Source organism: Paracoccidioides lutzii (genome assembly GCF_000150705.2).
Source record: "Paracoccidioides lutzii Pb01 unplaced genomic scaffold supercont2.20, whole genome shotgun sequence".
In the NCBI taxonomy this organism is placed as follows: domain Eukaryota; kingdom Fungi; phylum Ascomycota; class Eurotiomycetes; order Onygenales; family Ajellomycetaceae; genus Paracoccidioides; species Paracoccidioides lutzii.
The window spans coordinates 632,876-654,047 of record NW_015440966.1 but is presented as its reverse complement, the minus strand read 5'-3'; the positions used below and the strand labels follow the sequence as shown (position 1 = coordinate 654,047).

The window sequence follows — 21,172 nt, the reverse complement described above, 5'->3', positions numbered from 1 at the left end:
AGTATTTAATATAGTCACAACTTCTAAAGAGATTATTTAAATATGAGTATAAATATAGATATAGATATAAATATCAATATAGATATCAATATATATATAAATATAAATATGAATTTAAGTATTCAGCACAGTTATAATTATTTAAAAGCTCATATAAATATAAATATATAAGTCTGCTACTCAATCTTCAGAGCTTTTTTTAAAAAAAATTTAGTATTATATTATAATTCAATTTAAAGTCAAAATAAATAAAAAAAGTTTTAATATATCTATTTAACTACATAGCTATGATGAAAATACTACATTAAAAATTAGAATATGAAATGAATAAGTAATTGATATAAAAATATAATTGAAAATTATAATATATTAATTTTAATTTATATACAAGTAACTACACTATAACATAAATATCATCATAAGCTCAACTTTAAAGTAGAAAATAAAGTCTTTCTATTATTCAAAAATTATAAAATATAATATTTCAGTAGAAAACTCATAGAGTAAAATAAAAATCTCTTTGAAATTATTAATAAAATTGATAATAGCTATAAACTAAAATTCTTAAATAATATAAAAATTTATTTAATATTTTTCTCTAGTAATATATAAAAAGCTATAAAAAATTATATATTAGAACAACTAAATAAAATATTAGAATCAGTTAAAATATAAAATAAAAATAAGTAAAAAATAAAAAATATTCTAATAAACTATATTATCTATAAGAAACTTTAATATTAAATAAAGTAGCTAAGATTTAATAATAATTTAATATAATATTTAGTATAAAAATTAAAAAAAAAAACTACTATATTTGATTTAAAAATTTTTTATAATAAATTCAATAAAGACAGAATCTTTAAAAGAATTAAAAAAAAAAACTGAAGACTTAGAAAAAAATAATTATTTAATAAATAAAGCAAATAATAATTTATTAGTATAAGAGTATATTAGAGCTTTAAAAATAGATAATATAATAGTGTAAAATAAGTTTCATTTAAACTACTTGATAAAATAAAATTATTGAGCTGAGAAAAGTAATTACAATTATCTAATAATAATATAATAATTATTTTATAATTATTTTATAAATATAAGAACTTTTTAGTAATAGTTTAATAATTATATTAAGAAAAAAAATATATAAATAGAGTTTTCTCTAAATTTATTTTTTTAAAAATTATTTTAATTTATTATTGAAGTAGCTTATATAGTTGACAATTAACTATCTATATATCTATATGTAAATTAAAGTCATGATCATAACTAATTTTATAAAAATTTTAATTTTTAATAAATAATTATTTTATATTAATATAATATTTATAAATTTTATAAATAAAATATAATAATTCTACTATTTTTTATTTTATTTTATATATTATTAGTAACTTTTAAATTAAAGATTTTATTTTTTTATTAATAATATATTTATATAAAATAAAATATTTTTTATATTTTAAATTTAACTTTTTAAAACTTATTAAATAAGACTTTTAGAGATTATTTTATATTATATAAAATAATATATTTATAAAATAGAATATTAAAACTATTTTAAAATAAATAAAGATTTATTTATTTTATTTTAAATAACTATTAAAAATTTTAATATTTTAAAAATATAAAATCTATTACTTTTACTATAACTTAAAAATATATTATAAGATTAAAATAATATAATTTAATAATTACTTTATATTAAAATTTTAAATAAATAATTTATACTAATAAAAAACTTATTAAAAAAAATATTACTTAATAAGAAAAAAATTTTATTTAATAGCTTGAAACTAAAAAAAAATAAAAGTGAGATAAGATTATAAATTTATTTAACAAAAAATATATCAGTTAAATATAGTTTTTTCTTCTAACAAAATTAAAATTACTTATTAATAAATTATTTATTTAAAAATTAAAAAGTAATATTAAATTAACAAAGTAATTAAAGTAAAAATTTAATATTTTTTTATAAAAAGAAATAATATACTTAAAAAATAGCTGAGTATTAAATTTTAAAACTTAAAATTAAAAAGAAAAGAGAAATAAAATAAAGTAAAAGACTATAAAAAAATGAAAAATTATTAAATAAATCTATTCATTTTCTATGTTCTAGTGAAATTAAAATTTTTTTATTAAATATTCTTCTATTTTTATACAAATTTTCTTATTAGAGAATATAATTAATTAAAGTTTTATTGATTTTTCTAGTACTTTTTTATCAAATTTTCTATCTTAATTATATTTTTATCACTTAAACTGTATCATCAAGCTCAATATTAATTAGTTTTTTTAATTATTCTATTATTTATATTCTTAGAAACTATATTCTTTAATAATTAATAGCTAATATAATATCTATTCATAATTGTTGAGAAATTCATTGAAATAGTAGAAAGATTGATTTGTAGTTGAGATGCTCATAGTGGCAGTGCTCATTAGATAATAGAATATTATTAATTATATGATAATGATGTGATATCTCAGATTGGAAGTTGAATTAATTAAATGAAGTATGTATTATTATTATATTTGCAAATGATTTGAATATGTTTGTTTAATTCTCTAGAATAGGTATGCATTTTCTAAGGAACTTTTGATGGCTGAATTCTTGGGTTCTTTTCATTTCATAGTGTATATAATGGGATATAATAGAGTTGTCGATGACGGTAGAAGCTCCCTTAGTGCAAGAGGTTGCTTTTAATACCTTGGTTGGAAAGCCTTTGGTCACGTGGCTTCGGATTTGCCTCCGATCCCGTAAACATCGACGCAGTTCAAACATATTATTACAGGCGCGGGGCCGAAGAAATGTCGCTCGAGCATATTCAACTCCCCGGGTATATACCCGCATAGCATACGAAATAGCCTTGAGAAAACAAGAAAGGCAAGAAAGGATAGAGAGATGCGCGAAGAAACCTCTGAACTCTCTGGGTCAGGTCCAACAGCTGCAGCAGTTGTAGACGCCGCACCCTTTTCATTTCCAACGACAACCATAATCTCGGAACCATCCCTCGAAGCACCTCTTAAAATTGCAGCCTCTCCACCCCAGCCTAACGAGTATTTCTACTTTGCATATGGTTCTAATCTGTCCCACTCCCAAATGTGCCAGCGTTGCATCTTCAACCCAGCCATCTCAGCCAAGCCCCTCGCGATCGCGCGCCTTGACCGGTGGAAGTGGTTCATATGTGAGGCCGGGTATGCGAACGTTCTGCCTCCAGACTCTCTTTCCAATCCACCTCTGGAAGCTGACGACGAAGTTGTTTACGGAGTTCTTTACAAAATGACCCCTGAGGATGAAGGTCTCTTGGACAGGTATGAGGGAGTCGACTGTTCAGCACCACCCTCCCCGCCAGATGGCCCAGTTGGCAGACATATGCGCCCTCGCGAACAGGGCAAGGGGAGTTATAATAAGTGGTATGTTCCTGCGACGGTGGTTAAGTGGTTGGATGAGAGTGGAAATCTAGAGTGGGATGAGGCGCAGGAGCTGACGGTTTTGGTGTATGTTAATGAATATAAAGTGAAGGAGGGTCCGCCGAAGCAGGAGTATATAAGGCGCATGAACAGGGGGATTAGAGAGGCGGAGGCTCTGGGGTTTCCTGCTGACGCTGACTGGGTGGAGAGGGTTATGAGGAGGTTTATACCGAAAGGGCCAGATGCGGGGCTAGAGTTGTAGAGTAGAAGGTCTCGTTTTATATGTATATTTATCCATTTTTTTAGAACTGAGATGAAGTGTACTTTGTTAGCAAGAGGTTAATTTATACCCTTATAGTTCGTTTTTGTAGAATTCAGAAATGCTTTACTCCAAGGAGCACTTACGTTTATCGATGATAACTAGACGCTTATCCACCCCGGCTCCTCCATGCATCCAGCTACGATTCCACTTAACTCCCATCATGAATTTTTGTCCTGCACGTGCATACATGTGCCTGGGGCTCTACTTAGCTACCCGGGTATTTGCCTCATATAGAGTACTAGTAATAATTAGTTCACTATGAAGTTTCTAGAACTGACATCCTCCATCTAGGCTCGAGGTAATACTGCGGAACATCACTCGTTAAACCCTGTCCGTCCCCCACGCTCTAGACCAAAGTGTAAAGGTTTCAGAAGAGAATACCATGAAGGTAATGACAGAATGGCAAGCTTGGTTGATTGCAGAGTTTGCACGCTACGAGAACGACTATATGGTGTAGAACATGTCACGTGATGGAAGTATCCAGCAGGTAAAGTATGACCCCTCGCTGCATCCTTTGACCGGCATTTTGCCTTTCCGTAAGACGAAATTCCGTTTTCAAACGATATCAACATAATATAAAGATATAAGAAATGGAGATATATTAAAAAGTGTGCTACCAATGTTGCTTCCCGGAGTAGCTAGAGGGTCTATTCCCACATATTGTGCAGTCTGAATGGTTAACTATCAGCTACCTAACTACATAGGTATACCGTACCATGGTGAATTGCCTTCCATGGTTTAGCTCCCGCCCGATCAGGTTTAGCGCAACATCACTGCTTTCTGGACTATATAAACCCCCTCCTCCCGCCGCTCAAACATCTTCCCTCCATCGTCCTTATTTTCCCTTTCTTTCCTCATAATTCTCTTGTCTCATGTGTGCTGTGCTCATTCCTTCTTCCTCTTGGGCCCCACTGCTAGTGTCACCTGGCCCAGCTGTGCCGCAGCTGAAACTGTTCTTGACATGGTGACCATGTCCACTTCACTTCTTCCCCAGTGCAATTTCGCCTCACCCTACTGTCAAGTTACTCTAAAATCATGCACAGACTGAGGCCCGCTACTGGGATATCTAGTTCTGCCCGGAGCTGTGGCTGGCTGAGGAGGTTTCCTGTTCACTTTGTTGATCTCATTTTCTTGTTACATACACAACTAGCTATTGCTCTACATCCAACATTTGATGTTTTGAGGTTCTGCACACCTATCCTATCAACACTGCCAATCCCATCCTGTCTGTGCCTTGGTATTTGTTGTCCTTGATTTCTCCCTTTCACGATTGGTTGGCAAACCCGATGTTTCTCACCTGTGGTGCACGCTGGTGATGGGTAGCCTCCAATCATTGAGATGATACGCCAATGGAAAAAAAAAAAAAAAAAAGGCCTCTGCATGGCAGAAATGGTATCTGTCTTGCTGCGCCGCGGACCGTTACGTGTCAGGCCCTGACCAGGGTGCAAGATCTGGAAGGTCTGGTTAGTTGCAAGGATGATATATTCAAATGAGGAAAAAAATCTTCCTGATGATTTAAGTGTCATAGTGTGGCTGATGCATGATATGGATATGATCCAGACTGCTGCAGTACAGATGAATTCTCAGTCATGCTATGTTTCCTCTTGATTAGTAGCAAGATATTAAGTTGACAAAGATGAATGTCCACTAGAAAAGGGGCTTCAGCTTCAGTTTCCTAGTTGCTAAAATTGACCAGGAGGGAAAGAGACGATGTGACAATGTGATGCAATATTTGATCCATATTTTAAATGAATTAACAGACTGATTTACTATTGGAAATTCATGTTCATATCATAAGATTATACATTGAAGTGACTTTGATCACATGACAATTATCTAGCAACTCTTCAATCAGTGTTACAGTTTAGAAAATAAAAAGCAAGAGAGATTACAATCTTTTTTTACTTTATATGTAGATAGAGGTTGATGTTACAAGATGATGAATGAACACTCATTCTCCAGCCTTATTTTATCAGAATTTGACTGATCTTTTATCTTTATGGTGCTGACATTTCTGCACTACTGTGATTCTTTCTGAGGGGAGAATACGATGAAAGTGAGCAGATAGAATGATATCAGCAGAATTTCTCTCATTTACCTGTGTTGAGATTGTTATAAACAAAAAAGATGCTGCTTTTCTGATCAAAATTATCACTTCAAAAATATCAAAATACTATGAGTACAGCAAGCACATTTCATATCTTATAATTGCAAGCAGCAATTTCAACTCTCTATTGACAATGACACTTTCTCTGCTGAACAAGATTTCAAATAAATACAATAACTTTAAGTTGTCAGTTTAAAATCTGATCAGTGTTTGAACAAGAATTCTTAGCAGTGAGCTTTTATTATTCTCAGAGATAATCTAAATCAAGTCTTCTAATTATAAATCAACTTCTTTTATAATTTGTTCATTTGAGTCTTTTTTGCTTAACTGACAGTGAATCTGAATCATCATCAGATAACTCAATTGATTCAAATAATAGATCAGATGAAGAATATGACACAAGAAATTCTTAGTGAAAATTGAGAAATATCACCTTTTGAAGATGATGCCAAGTGTGAATATGATAATGAAACTGATGATGAAAGAAGCAGTGAGACAATATCAATTCAGAACTTGAAAGAGAAGTTGTAGATGCAGTTACAGTCAGAGTTACACTCAACAGAATCAGCTTAGTCAGTATCAGAACTAGAGCTTAAAATGATCACTAAATGTGAACATGAGTTTCTTTGATACTATGAGCTGCAAAGAGCATATAGTAATGAATACAGAAGGTTTTAACTGCGCTGACAGCAGCAAGAAGAATGTTGAATTATCATTACTTAGTTCATCTTCTCTGCACTGCCAGATAACATCTTCAAATATAAATTTTTGAAAAAAACTTATATTAGAGTTAGTGACTCTTTTACACATCATCTTGAATTATACACAAGTAGCCTTCATATTCTACTTTATTGTGAGATTAGAGAAGAGCATCTTGAATTTCTTCTGTGAGTGCTCATATAATAGTTGAAGAATAATATTATGAAGATTCATTTAAATCAGCTCAAGCAATACAAGAAAAAAAAAAGTTTCTCAGTGTCATGACTCAACTAGAGTCAAAATGATAACAAGACAACAGCTTCAATTCTTCCATTTAACTAGGCAGCTGTGATGAGAATACTAAACTGAGAGTTAGAATGTGAAATGAACGAGCAGCTAAATATATATAGTGATTGAAAATTAGATCAGATCAATCTTCAAAGCATATATGATTGGGGATCGGATCGAATTAACATAAGTGACTGAATATGGTTGAGGTCAAAATGGATCAACCTTTAGAGTATAGTGGGGTGAATCAACCTTATTTTATATACAAGCAGCTGCGCTATAACATTACCCCCTGGTTTAAAAAAGTGCTTGCTCTCAAGCAGCTATATTAGAAGCAAGAAAAGAGTAAAATGAAAATTCACCAAGCTTATCAGTAGGCTAATCACCTTGATCATCATTTATCATATTCTCATAGGTTTTCTTCCATACCTCAATAACATCAGAGTCATCATTAGATTCTTACTTAGAGGCTGAGATTCTTTTAACAGTTTGACAGTGATAGAGCTTAGGAGAATATGAACAGAAATGACAGTCTTCAACTCAATGATTATGAGATTCACAGTATACACAATGGCTTTCTTGACAGAATTTATCTTGTTAATAGGGTGAAATTAATAAGGTATATGATGGAGAATCATTTGAAAGATCAAGAGCATTAACTTGAATCTGATTGAGATTCATAAGGTCATGATGTTCATAGTGATCAGTGCGATCAGGGTGATTAATGTGAGCTTGAGGTGTGAATGAAAATAAAGAACTAAAAGTTAATTGCTGAACAATATATAGAAATTTCTTGTAGGTTCAAGGAAGATTTAGCTGCTGAGCTAGATAATTCCAAATTGATGCACTGAGGCCTTGATGGAATTGAGATATCTTTGAAGAATCTGGCCAATCCTGAGCTCTGGTCTCATAGAGAATATGTTCAAACTTAGCAATATAGACTACTAAAGATTCATCTGATGCCTGCTTTATACTATGTAGTTTGTCTTCCACCTCAATTATCTTATTTGAATTGTCATATACATGAGAAAGTTGATTGAAAATGGAGTTGTAGTTCCAATTTCTTGTTTCTTCAACTTGAGCTACCTGGGGAAAAATCATTACTTGTATATTTGAATTTAAATTCAAGTAGATATAGTAGAACTGGGCAATTTGATCTCTAATAGCAGCTTGATCAATGGTAGTTTAGCTTTGATTAATGGGAGCTAGGTGTTAAATTTCAGGGTTTGATCAGTGAACTTTTTGGGGTCTGGCAGTGAGGGCTTTGAATGGAATTAGAATTGAGATTGAGAGCTGTTTAGAGCAGTATGCAAAGATTAGCATTCAGCCCACAAAGATTGGCATTTAGTCTGCAACTGTTGATTTTGACTGTGAAGCTTCTGAATAGTACTTCTAAATTCCTGGTGAAGAGCAGCAAGAGAACTTTTTATAATGAAAGTAAGAAAGATAAAAATAACAAAGGTTTTGAGTACTCAGCAGAGCTTAATCAGATAATGGTATAGACATAGACATGGACGTGGATGTGAACATGGACATGGACATGGATATAAGGCTTGTCTACTCAATTCCCAGGGCTTATAAGAAATAGGAGTTTAGTATTATGTTATGGCTTAACTAGAGTCAGAATGATAATAAGACAACAGCTTCAACTCTTCTATCTAACTAGGCAGCTGCGCCGTAACACTCAGATGAAAAAGTGAGCATAGTCTTCTTTTTCAGAGTCTAGAAGATCACTATCACGGCTTTAGCTAGATGCAGATGAACTAATATTCAATTGCCAACTAGATAAGCTATCTGAGTGAATACTAAGATGATTTCTAAAATATGAGTTCAGAGAAAGCTATGTTTATATAGCTCTTTTTCTCTAATGCTGTTACCAGGTGATTGCTATGTTTACATATTATTTATATATGAGGTAATTGTAGAGTTGTTTGCTATTGTCTAGGCAATTGTTATTTACTGATTATCTTGATCTGTATGATGATCAATTGCCTCAGTCTGTATGATGATTGATCATCTTAGTCTGGGATGATTACACTGTTGAGAAGATTGAATATAAGCCTGTTCTATATCATTATATTATCTCTTCTTAAAGTCTAGACATACTCTCATGCTGATAGATTATCATTTATTTCATCTGCTAGATAGTCATTCTTTTTCCAAGTCTTCAGCCATTTACTTAATTGTTTTGAAAGCTATGCTTTTGTTGAATTTGCAGTATGAAATTGTTGAATCAAATATAATGATCTTTTTAAATTTTGTGCTAGATATTATATTGAATCTTCATCAAATTCTAGTCATTTTACTCAGTATTGAAGCTTTTTACAGAAGATACAACTTGCTAAAATATTCTCAACTTTTTACTTATTTTCTCTTTATATCTTAACTGATTCCAGTGTCTTATTTAGCTGTCCTGGTAAAGAGTCATTCACAGCCTTCTATAGCTTATCAGAAGAGAATATTAAGTGGATTTTCATACTGTTTAGTAGTTTTAGTCTGTAGCTATTATCTACTCTCTCAATGATCTCAAAAAGATCTTTATTTTGCTCTGTGAGCTTCCTGCTGAGGTGTTGAATTTTATAGTTCTTTAGTGACAAGAAGACCTTATCTGCTATTTCAAAGTTTGACTTATAGTGATGCTTGTTGACTTGTAATTTCATGATTTCTTATATTTTTTTTATATTATCTGCTACTAGCTTTCAGATTTTCTCCATTTGAATGACACACTACCTGGCATCTTCTCATTTAAACTTCTCTCCTCTAGGTAATGTCTTAGACAGTAACTTTCAATCAAAGAATATTTAATATTCATATTCATCAGCTATTAGGAAAGATATCATCTTAGTTGATTCATTTATCAGAGCTTCAGTTACATGGTCTATCATTAGCAGCCACTCATCCTAGTTGTCTTAATAATAATTTTCATATAAATAGAGCTTGATTGCTAGATATTAATTCACAATCTCAGTCTGACTATTTGTTTACACATGATGAGCTGATAAAAGCTTCAGCTTAATTCTCAATCATCTAATAAACTCACTTCAGAAGTCTGAGATAAATTGTGGCTTATAGTCTGATATAATTGAATCTAATGCTTTATAATATTCATAGTAGTGCTTCAAGAACAGTCTTACTAGCTCTTTGATATTTGCTTTTCATGTGATAGAAATAGATATAAACTTCTTACTTAGTTAACAGACAATCATCAATATTGCATCATAGCCTCTTTTTATCATAAAGTCATTTATGAAGTTCATTGAGATATGCTGTCAGACTCTGCTGGGAATTGATAGTGGCTTCAGCAGTTCTGAAGTTTTATCCTGAGAGACAGTCTCACTAGCTCTTTGACATCTGCTTTTCATGTGATAGAAATAGATATAAACTTCTTGCTTAGTTAACAAATAATCATCAATATTGCATCATAACCTCTTTTTATCATAAAGTCATTCATGAAGTTCATTGAGATATGCTGTCAGACTCTGCTAGGAATCAGAGTCACCTTTTGCTGGGCCAGCCAGGGGTTGTCTAGATACATATCATGATCATATAACTCATTCATCATGTAGAGAAAGGCTCATTCAGTTATGTGACCACCTATATCAATTTGAATGCCAGTCACTATGCTTGTGAAGAGTTTTATGAAGTCTTCAAAGCCAGTCATTTTAACAGGAGAAATTTCAATGCACAGAAGCTTATGCTTATTAACATAGAATTGAGAAATAAGATCATAGATATTACATTTACTGTCTATCATTGCTCTAGTCAAAAAGGCATTATCTACTAGAGCATCAACAGTGAAGGGTTTGAATATCATCTTAGATTTAAATCTTCTCCATTGCTTTCTCATAAGCTTCTTATTTTGCTCCTTCCAGTGTCTTTTGATTGGAGCTACTCTTTTCTCAAATCCTCACTCATATCCATATTGTCATTGTTCAGTATCAGCTCAGAGATCACTTTAGCTATCATGGAGGTGACAGAGCATCTGAGAGGTTTGAATAAGCAGCTCTTAATTATATGATCTTCAGCTCCACATCTCAGGCACAGGCCTTACTCTCTTTATTGATTAACCTCTGTCTGATTTATCAATTTGATGTGATGGATGCTTGAGGTCATAGCACCAGGAGAGAGATCCATCAGATCATCAATAGAAGCTTGAGACTGATTTCATCAGTCAAGAACAGCATGATAAAGTAGAGAAGTGTGAATTATATGTCATATGATCTGAAGAAGATCTGCTCTCACAATGTTTAGACTACTGCCTTAAAGTCTTAAGCTCAGAGAGTTAATGATCAACTAATCTAAGCTCCCTGCAATAATTCTTATAGAGAGACAGTTTCCTTACACCCATCATACCATCCCTCAGCTCCATGCTTAGAGCAGATTTCAAATACCCCTTTTTAACATGATTGTCCTATTCATAATCATCAGCTTCCAGCAGTAGCTAATTAAATTTAGACAGAAAGTCAAAGAGAGCTCTTCTACTCTATTATAGATTGTTGAGCTTTTGCATAGTCTTTTCCTGTCATGCAGAATCACTAAAGAGCATGTGTGTCTGCTTCAGTAAGCTCTCTACTGTGAAGTTGATCTTATCCTTATTATTCTCAACTCAGAGGTAAACTTTAGCTGCTGCTATTTCTTTCAGTCTTGAGTACACATACCAAGCACATTTCTCATTATTACCTAAAGCTTTTTCATCAATTTTAAGTTTTGATTGAAGCTTTAGCTCTCACTGAGAGTAGTGCTTCAGATTAGAATCATCATACTTCTTGCAGTCTGATAGCTTAGTCTTTGATCTTCTGACTGCAATGAGTGATTGTGAGTTCAATTGAGAGAGAGTTGATGTTGAGATGTTCAAAGCTTGTTGTAGATTAGCTATTTCAGCTTGCTGAGCTGCTATTAAATCTCTGTTCTCATGCTGGACCTGTTTCTGCTGTTGAAGAAAGGTCATTCATTGTTGTTCAAAGCTGCTGAGGGCATCCCTACTCATTGCTTCATGTTGATCCATTTGTTGTACAAGTCTGCTGCTTTATCTCATTCAGCTAGACATTTTCAATGTTGCTTGTTCATTTGTTAGCACAATTGCTAACTCAGTCTATTCATATACCAGTGTTATCACTGAACTTCATGATGCAGAATTTAAGGCTCTCAATAGTCTATCATATGTCAGCATATTTGCTGAGCTTTGTGATACAGAATTAAGACTCCCAGTGGCCTATCAATGAAAGGAGTCAAGCAATTCATAATGTAAAGAGTTAAGCTCTAAGAACTAGAGGCTAGTCCTCCTATATAACAAGGATGAATTGCTTGAGAAAGGGAAGAAAAGAATGAGATGAGAACTTGAGCTTAAGCAAGCTCACATAGCATGATCACGTGCGCATGTGCAAATGATGGCTAGGCTGAGTCAGCCAGCCAGAGCAAATGATGGCTAGGCTGAGTCAGTCAGTCAGAGCAAATCTATGGGTTCAACCTCTTATAGTACATTAGCTTTCAACAGAATGACTGGTGTGAATGACTTCCTCTAGCAGAGCTGACCATCAATAATAGAGATGCTGCCTCAATGGGCATGAGCTTATTTTTTTTAACACATCTTTTCCATGTCTCCTCCATTGATATAGCTGATGCACCCCTGTTGAAATGCCATATAATCCTATTGAGTTTGCAGATGATTATATGAGGAAAGCTCATGAAGTGTTGAAGTGAGCTCAAGTAAAAATGACAAATGCTCAGCAATCTCAAGAGAAATACATGAATAGATGAAGAGACCTGGCTTCAAGCTTTCAACCTGAAGATAAGGTCTGGTTGAGCTTAGAGAATATGAGAACTAATCATCTGTGCAAGAAGCTGGATATGAAATACAATCAATATACTATGCTAGAAAAGATAGAATCTCATGCTTACTAACTGAATGTTCTACCCAGCATTCATAATGTCTTTAATGTAAAGCTTCTACATGCTGCAGTGATGGATTCTCTGCCTAGTCAGAGGTAAATCAACTGGCAGCCACTTACTATAGAGACCCTGGAAGGACCTGAGTTTGAGATTGAGGAAATTCAGGATGAATGAACTTATCAGAGGAAAAAGCAATATCTAATTAAATGAGTAGGTTGGGCTGAGTCTACATGGAATGACATGAGTTTTCTACAAGAAGTAAAGGCCTTAAACACTTGGAAGGCCTCTCAGCAGGCAAAATTAGATGTAAAGAGAGCTTTAAATAGTCATAAAGACCTGCAACAAAGAGGGAGAAGAGGGGTATTATAAGAGGTTGAACCTCTAGATTTGCTCTGACTGGCTGACTCAGCCTAGCCATCATTTGCATGTGCGCATGTGATCATGCTACGCGAGCTTGCTTAAGCTCAAGTTCTCATCTCATTCTTTTCTTCCTTTTCTCAAGCAATTCATCCTTGTTATATAGAAGGACTAGCCTCTAGTTCTTAGAGCTTAACCCTTTACACTAGACCATTGCTTAGATTAAAGAGCATGATCTTATATTTGTATATTTCATAATGCATTCTAAAAATAGTTAAATCTTTAGTCTTAGAGTGTATTTGTATTCAATGAAAGCCTTGACAAATACCCAATTTGATAAAGAACTTGACTTTATTTAATCATTTCATGAGCTCATTCACTAGTAGAATTGAATATCAATTCTTTTTTAAGATCACATTAAGCTAGTAGTAGTCTATGCAAAACCTCAACTTGCTTGCAGTATGGACTATAAGAATTGAAAAAGCAAATGAAAAAGCTACAGATAAGATAAAGTCTTTCTCTAGATTAATCTCAAAATACTGCTTAACAGTCTCAAGTTCCTTCAAGCTCATTCTGTATAGTGATGCATGATCAATAGCTTTATTCAGATCAGCTCTCTTCTCAATTTCAATCTTATAGTTCACTTTCTTTCAGAAGAGTGATAATTGATTGAAAGTAGTTTTTGAGAAAATATTATAAAACTTCTTATAGGCGGCTGATAGCGGTTCATTAATCATCTGTTCATTCTTTAGTTTTATATCAATAATGATCTTCTTTTCTTTAATAATTCTATCTATTTCACAGAGACTTGAAATAAAGATCTTTGACTTCTTGCTTCTTTCATAATGATGAAAGATCACACTTTTAATGAATGCCATTCTTTGCTGTTTGTCTAATTTATTTCTTTATTGAGTTTTTACAGATCTTTTAGCAATTTCTTGCTTAAATTCTTTATTGATAAGCCTATCACAGTAATTTATATCTTGTTGATAATCTAATCTCACTACTGGTCTTTTCAGAATCTTTTTTGAGATCATTATATTACATTCTTCTAATATCTCATTTTAAATTATCTGTATGCTTGATTAAACTAGATGTTAATTCTTCATATCTAGTCATGTTTCCTGCTTTATTAGCTAAAACTATTCTAGAATCATGTTTGTGCTCCTTAGATCTGTCATTAGCATCAGTGTATTGAGGAACCTTCAGTCATCTATTCATAGATGCAAGAAGATGATGTCTGTGATTGAGATTCCTCTTCATTTATTGAATCTCACAATCTGGTAGTCTTTATCAACTTTTTAAAATTTGCTTCTAAGGCTTTGACACACTTGTATATAAAGTTTATATTAATAAAAATACAACAGTTCGCTTCAGAATTCACTAGTGCTTTTATAGAAATAGCATACTCATTAAAAGCTACTTTGATATATATAATAAAAGAATTCTCATTCGTTAATTGATTCATATTCAAAGTTTCTAGTGCAACTATCTTATCTGAGAAGAAGGCTTTTTTCAGATTTAATCTTTTCCTGATTTGATAACAGTAGTCTCAGTATTCACTTTCTTCAGTTCTATCTCTTGCTTGTATGAGCAATTTCAAGATATATGATTTTTGCTTTGACAATTGAAATATTTTATATTCTTCTTCCAATCCTCATTCTTCAGTCTATTTTTGATTGTTTGTACTAGCATAATTGAAGTTGATTTATGATTTTGAGATGTGGGAATTCTCTCACAGCTGTTTTGAGTTATTGAAGTTCTTTCACAGCTGAGCAGTCTTCAATTATGGTGACCTGGCATGTTTTTAAAATAGTGAGCAGCCTAAGTACAGATATTTTGAACATTTTGAAAGATGCTGCAATTGATGCAGGCTGCTGCAATTATAAATTGAAGATCAAAGAAAATCTTATGAAGAAAATCTACTTTATAATCTTTCTTATAGACCTAAGCTTCACTAGCTAGGTGCAAGAATTTAGTCACAAATGTGTGATAATCATCTTTATTTCTCATTATTAGATGTCAATATTTTATTTTTATATTTTTAAGCTTATTAATATTCTCATATATCTCTTATAGATACTTAGATACTTTTTCAGCTGTTTCAAACTTTTTAGAATAGTTTTTCTTTATTCTTGAGACTAAATATCTGGCAGCTTCATCATCAGTTCAGTTTTCAATATAGGCAATACAGCTTTCTTTAGTTAAAAAGTAGTTAGTATTGATAACTAGCTTATATTTTATTTAGAAGAGCTAGTTTTCAAATATCAGTTTTTTCTCATTGATAAGGTGCTTAGAATCATCAAGTTTGACTAATTATTATATCTGTTGAGTGTTTATTAGTCTGATTTGAGAGATTAAAGAGTTCATAGTTTGCTATAAAGTATTTTATTTCTCTATCAAGCTGTTCACTTGCTGATCAAGTTCACTTATTTGCTTTCTCTTCTCATCTCATTTTGCTCTAACTCTTTTTATAGTGTTTTTCATCTCATCTATAAGATCAGCAATCTCTTGATATACTTGATCTGAATTCTCTTCAATTGACACAAGGAAATATTTCTTTAATATGAGATTTCTTGATTTTATATTTCTCTTAGTCAGAGTTATTATATCTCAGTCTAATATTTATAGACAGTTAGACTCTTTAGCTGCTTCTGACATCCTAGCAGTCTTCTCAGAGGTTTAAAACAAAAGTTATCAGAAATTCTCAGAGATTTTTTATCTAAAAAACCTTCTTTAAAAAGAGCAAGAAAGTTATAGATCTTAGTATTATATCATAGCTTCAATCTAGATATAGGTAAAACAGGTGTTCAATTGCTAACTAGATAAGTTATCTGAGTAAATACTAATATGATTTCTAAAAGATGAGTTTAGAGAAAGCTCTGTTTATATAGCTCTTTTCTTAGCACTTTTCTTAGTACAGTTATCATATAATTACCACATTTATATATTATTCATATATGAGATAATTGTGAGGTTGATCGCTATACCAATGTTTAAGTAGTTTGTAATTATCATTTACCTTAGCAGCTGCAATTACTGTTTACCTCAGTCTTATGCTATTGAAAAGGCTACGGAGTTTATTTTATACCATTATAATAAAAATCATATTCAATGATATCTTTTTACTTATCAGTTAGATTCTTTAAGATTATTAGATTCTGTGTCAAGCTCATCATTTTAATGTGCTGCAGAGTATTATTAAAGTTTTAAATATAACTGCTTTTGACAAACACTTCTGAATAAGATGTATAGATAGTCGTAAGCATCAGCAGCTACAGCTGTACTATATACTACTTGTATAAAATTACTGATATATTTAAATATTAATAATAGTAGAGAATAAATAGCAAATTCCTAACACTGAGAGTAAGTTTGCATTTAATCAAAAAATTTAAACTATATTCATCTACCAATAATCTCAGAATAAAATATATAAATAATAGATGTCAGTTAGATATAAGAACAGAAGAGTTAAAATAATATGATAAGACTTATTTTACTGATTTACTTCTTAATAATCTCATTCATCTTCTTTTTAATGACTTTCTTGTAGAGTAGTTAAAGGAATTTCCACTTTATTTAAATAGTGCTCTGCTTTGTGATATTGAACTAACTTAATTACCAGTCAATATAATATTTAAAGTTCTTATCTGTATATGCAATGAGATAAATATTGCTATTTATCCTCATGAAAGCATAAAAGCTACACAAAATAATATTAGTTTGATCATCTATATATTATAATAGGACTTATCAATCTCATAATCTCTGTATATAGTCAACAGTCTTAGTTGTAGCATCAGTATACTTTTTGTTAGTTATCAAAAACTAAATCACTTAAGTGATATTTCTTGCATAATAATTCTCAAAAATAAGCTATAATCATTCTAATTTTAAGCAGTAGTAAAATCTCTTTATACTTTTACCTTCTATACATTGGAAGTATTGAATAGTTATATTAGTTATGAAAATAGAAGTTTAATATAGTAAAAGAAATAGAAAAAATAAAAATTTTAAGATGAAGTATATCAGTAAATATGATAAATTGTAGAAATCATTTAACAGTAAAGCATATAATAATATTTATACATCTTGAGAAGGGGAACAAAATAGAAAAATGCTTGAAATAGATCACATGAAAGAATGACTGTGAGCTCAGAAATAGATTCCTTCTCAGACTATGAGCAGAATGAAGCCACAATCACATCTCTCAAAATCATGACCTCATGGTATTCTTCTCTGTGTCCCTTCAACTAATGTCATCCTTGCCCTTGAGTCAAAAGGAGCTTTTCAAAAGAATGCTTCTGTCAAATCATTATTTTGAGTGATCAGTCATTTTGCTGAGGTGCTTAAATGCTCTCAGACCACATTCTTGAGACCCGAAATTGTGGTCATCAAAGGTTTTGACTTGTTATCCATCAGCACCACTGATTTAAAACAAGCTTGTAATGTAGAAATGGCCAGCCGGTTGTGTGAACCGCTAGAAAAGTGGTGACTGCTAGGAAAGGGGTGACTGCTGTGATGGAAGCTAACGGAACACCTGAGGCTAGGAAGTGTCTCGTCATCGACCTGGGTTGCGTTCCTGGATTTCTGGATATCTTTTGCTGGTCTGTTACGCATCAGTCTTTCAAGCAGGGGCACCCTTCGTTGTTGTTGTCCTGGTACAGAAATCGCCCTCCAGCGAGGGGCGACCGCATGGAACCCCCGCAAGACAAAAATTGTCACTTCTCATTACCCCCAGCAGAGCCGTGGACTGCCTCTTCACCTTCTCACCTGTTAATCTGATGTCTTTAAATGGCTTGAGATCCTCTAGAGTGAGAGCTTCCTTGCCCTTCTTCTTTCATCACCAAGATGGTGTGTCATTTTGTCAGAACATCATGTCTTGGTGTCTGTACGGACGTCAACATGTGACTTTTAATGGGAATATGGCTTGGCGTGCTCCTGGCAACACATGATGTGGTTGTCTCTCACTGTCCTATTCCTGCTTCCATTGACAGAGGCCATAAGCGCCACAGCATACTGGAGGGAGGCGGAGACAGTATCAGTCAACCCTGCCGAAATCAATCAGAACAGGCATTGTTCTGTGGTTGAGCGGCTAGTGATGAAATACCAGTGAAAAGGGGTCAGATTCACCCAGTGCGACAAAGACAGCCGGGACATCAGACCTTCTGATTGTTTTTGGGTAGTGAGAGAAGAAGGAACAAACACAGTCCTCTTGATTCCAATGATGCAAGCAACCAGAGACAGACAGCTTGACTTCATTTCCAAAAGGTTTAAGCCAGCGGAGCAGGTAGCAAAAAAACGTCACTAAGCTTATTGTAATGTATCGACCTAGAAACTATCTATACATGTAACAGTCGGCATGGGTCTGAAAGTGTAATGGTTTGTCTGCCACAGAATCTGTTATGTTTTGTATCTGCAGAGAACTTCGCCTGCCACATGCAACCACAACTCTGCGGTCACACAGGACGCATGCACACAGGCAAGATTGGCCTGCATGCATGTCATCTGCCAATGCGGCTACGGTATTCCTTTTGGTTTTTCTAATGCTCATACCTCCCCCCAATTCGCCAAAATCAAACTAGAAGCATGTATATATATATATATATATATATAAAGAAGAAAAAAGAAAAAGTAAAAGGAAAAAATTCTAGAGGTGACATTGTTAATTAAAAAGATATGTTATTTCTCCAGTAACATTGCCCGGCCCTAGCATACCCTAGGTAAGGTGCACATCTTTGTAAATGCTTGGCTAATGATATTAGATTCCCACTTCAGCAATGCAAGACAGCGATTTTGCTCCAGTACGAGCGGGAAGATCGGATCTTTCACGATGTTTAGCTGGATTCTTTGTTCGCATCTAGTAAGCTCGATTGGGTCGCAGAATCAAATATTTTCGACAGGGTTTCGAAAAGGAATTCATCCCACTCGAACGAGCCGAAGCACATTCAATGTGTGGATATTACTTCTGCGCGTTCAGGAATGACACTGGGCAAATTGCGTGTGCGTGAGCGTAAAAGCCGTCCTCCCAAACCTCACTGGCAAATTTTCGCATACCAAGCTAGTAGTTATGCCAACGGAAGACGGAACGGAGAGGGTGGTTGAGATGACAGCTAGATGAGAAGAGAGTTTTTTCATTGAGAAATTCCCATTGTTATTTATGTTCAGAAAGAATGCTCTCATCATATCAGCCAGTCATTTGTATATTTCAGAATCATAAAACAAAAATAGGAGGAATACACACAGGGCATTAATATTATTAAGGATGTCAAGGGAAGAAAACATGATACCGTAAAAGATGAATACACAATATAGGATCATGGCCCAGAGAAGGTCAAATAAGACGAGGAGGGAATAGAGGGCATAAACATGACAGGTAGTGTCTAATCAGGTGCATCAGGGACGCAAACATCCTGTTTTCTTTTTTAAAGGAGACTCCGTAAACGATACATTCACAAAGTCTACAAACTCTTTCTCAAAAAGAAGCAAAACGTCAAACATCAAATATCAACAGCAGTTGGGTTGCGAGACGATCGAGAGGAATAGCTCCTTCAATTGACAATTGTGGAAGAAATCATTGAGTCGACAGAATGGTGTACGTGGGGGCGGGGAGCTTTTCGCATCCCTTGCAGGAATCCAGATCAAGCACGAAGACGAATCCGAGAAGATTGCCTCCAAGCTTTTTAACAAGAGCTCCAGCTGCGGCTGCAGATCCGCCTGAACAGAGTTATATGCGTTAGCGGCGTTATTCCAAGGTTGTGTGGTATAATGGTTGTTCAAACAATGACCCGTACAACGAAGACATAACAAGACAAGAGAAAGGGAGCACAATGCATACCTGTTGCAATAATGTCATCTACCACAACTACTTTCTTTCCCGGCTTGATAGAATCCGACTGTATCTGGAAGCAATCCTGACCATATTCCTTCTGATATGTCTCTGTCTCAACCGGACCTGGTAGCTTGCCCTTCTTCCTAACGGGCACGAACGCAGCCCCCAACCTCAACGCGAGGGAAGGGCCAAACAAGAACCCTCTGGCTTCCAAACCAACAATGACATCAGGCTTCTGGTCTTCACCGTATGTTTCGAGGATGTGCAGTTCTAAACATCTTATCAGGGCTTCGTGGAGAGAAACATCCGCGAAGATAGGGAGGATGTCTTCGAACAAGATGCCTTTGGAAGGGAAGTCCTGGAATTGGCGGAGGGCACCGCGAAGCTTTATCTTAAGACTGGAGAGTTCGGTGGTGGCGGAGGGATTGGTGGAGGGGTGTCCGGAGACCTGGGTGGTGGTGGCATCGCTATGATGGGATGTCGGATGGTTAGAGGGAGGGTCACTCATGCTTGATGAAGGGAGAGCCGAAGGGGAAGAAGGAGAAAAGAAGATGAGAGAAGAAGAGAGGAGAAAAAAGAAGATGTTGAAGAGGCAGATTTGCTGATTAGTCGTTAATTAGTTGTTGGGATGTGCACAATCACAGTGACAGATGATATGATCAAATAAAAATTCGCAGTAATAGAACACAGTTAAGAAAATGAAAATTAAGGGGATAAAATCCTCTTTAAAACCTTAAATCCTTTCTATCCCCGTCCATCATTCAGACCCCAAGATTAAGTGGAACAGTTTGGATTACAAGGTCCCGCTGTCCTACTCCCCGCCAACCCATTCGGAGGTGCAGATGGCATACGTGTCGGACAGAAGTATGGGATGGGATGGCACAGCACAGTATTGGATGCTCGTCCTTTGGTCTCACCATCACGCAAAACCACATATGGTGCCTTGGTTCTTGGTTTGGTGCAGCAGTCAGGATACAGAGAGGATGGATAAATTATACTGCCCCATATGACTTATAAAGATTTCCTAATAGTTAACTAAATATATGATCTGTCATAAGAATCTTGATGTAAAACACAAAAAACAGTTAACTAACTACATACATTTCACAATTTCACAATAAAAGGACAACAGCTGCCAAGGTATGAGTGGCCCTTTCATAACTATCTGTATTTTCTTTTGGAGGGTTATTTTCAACTGATTTATCTAACGGCTTAACCACTGGCTCCTGATACGAATTTCCAGTTATCAATATACATGCGG

At 33.9% G+C, this 21,172-nt stretch overlaps 2 protein-coding genes across 2 annotated transcripts; one reads left to right on the top strand and one right to left on the bottom strand.

Moving 5' to 3' along the window:
- Positions 1 to 2,905: 2,905 nt before the first annotated feature.
- Positions 2,906 to 3,676, top strand: PAAG_12296 (hypothetical protein; the record flags this gene model as incomplete). Its single annotated transcript, XM_015847807.1, has 1 exon — positions 2,906 to 3,676. The coding sequence occupies one exon, from the start codon at positions 2,906 to 2,908 to the stop codon at positions 3,674 to 3,676; it is 771 nt and encodes a 256-aa protein (XP_015702603.1).
- Positions 3,677 to 19,653: 15,977 nt separating this feature from the next.
- On the bottom strand, positions 19,654 to 20,419 carry PAAG_06906 (adenine phosphoribosyltransferase; the record flags this gene model as incomplete). Its single annotated transcript, XM_002791314.2, has 2 exons — positions 19,654 to 19,796; positions 19,918 to 20,419. 2 exons carry the CDS (start codon positions 20,417 to 20,419, stop codon positions 19,654 to 19,656), a joined length of 645 nt encoding a protein of 214 aa, XP_002791360.1.
- Between the last annotated feature and the right edge of the window lie 753 nt (positions 20,420 to 21,172).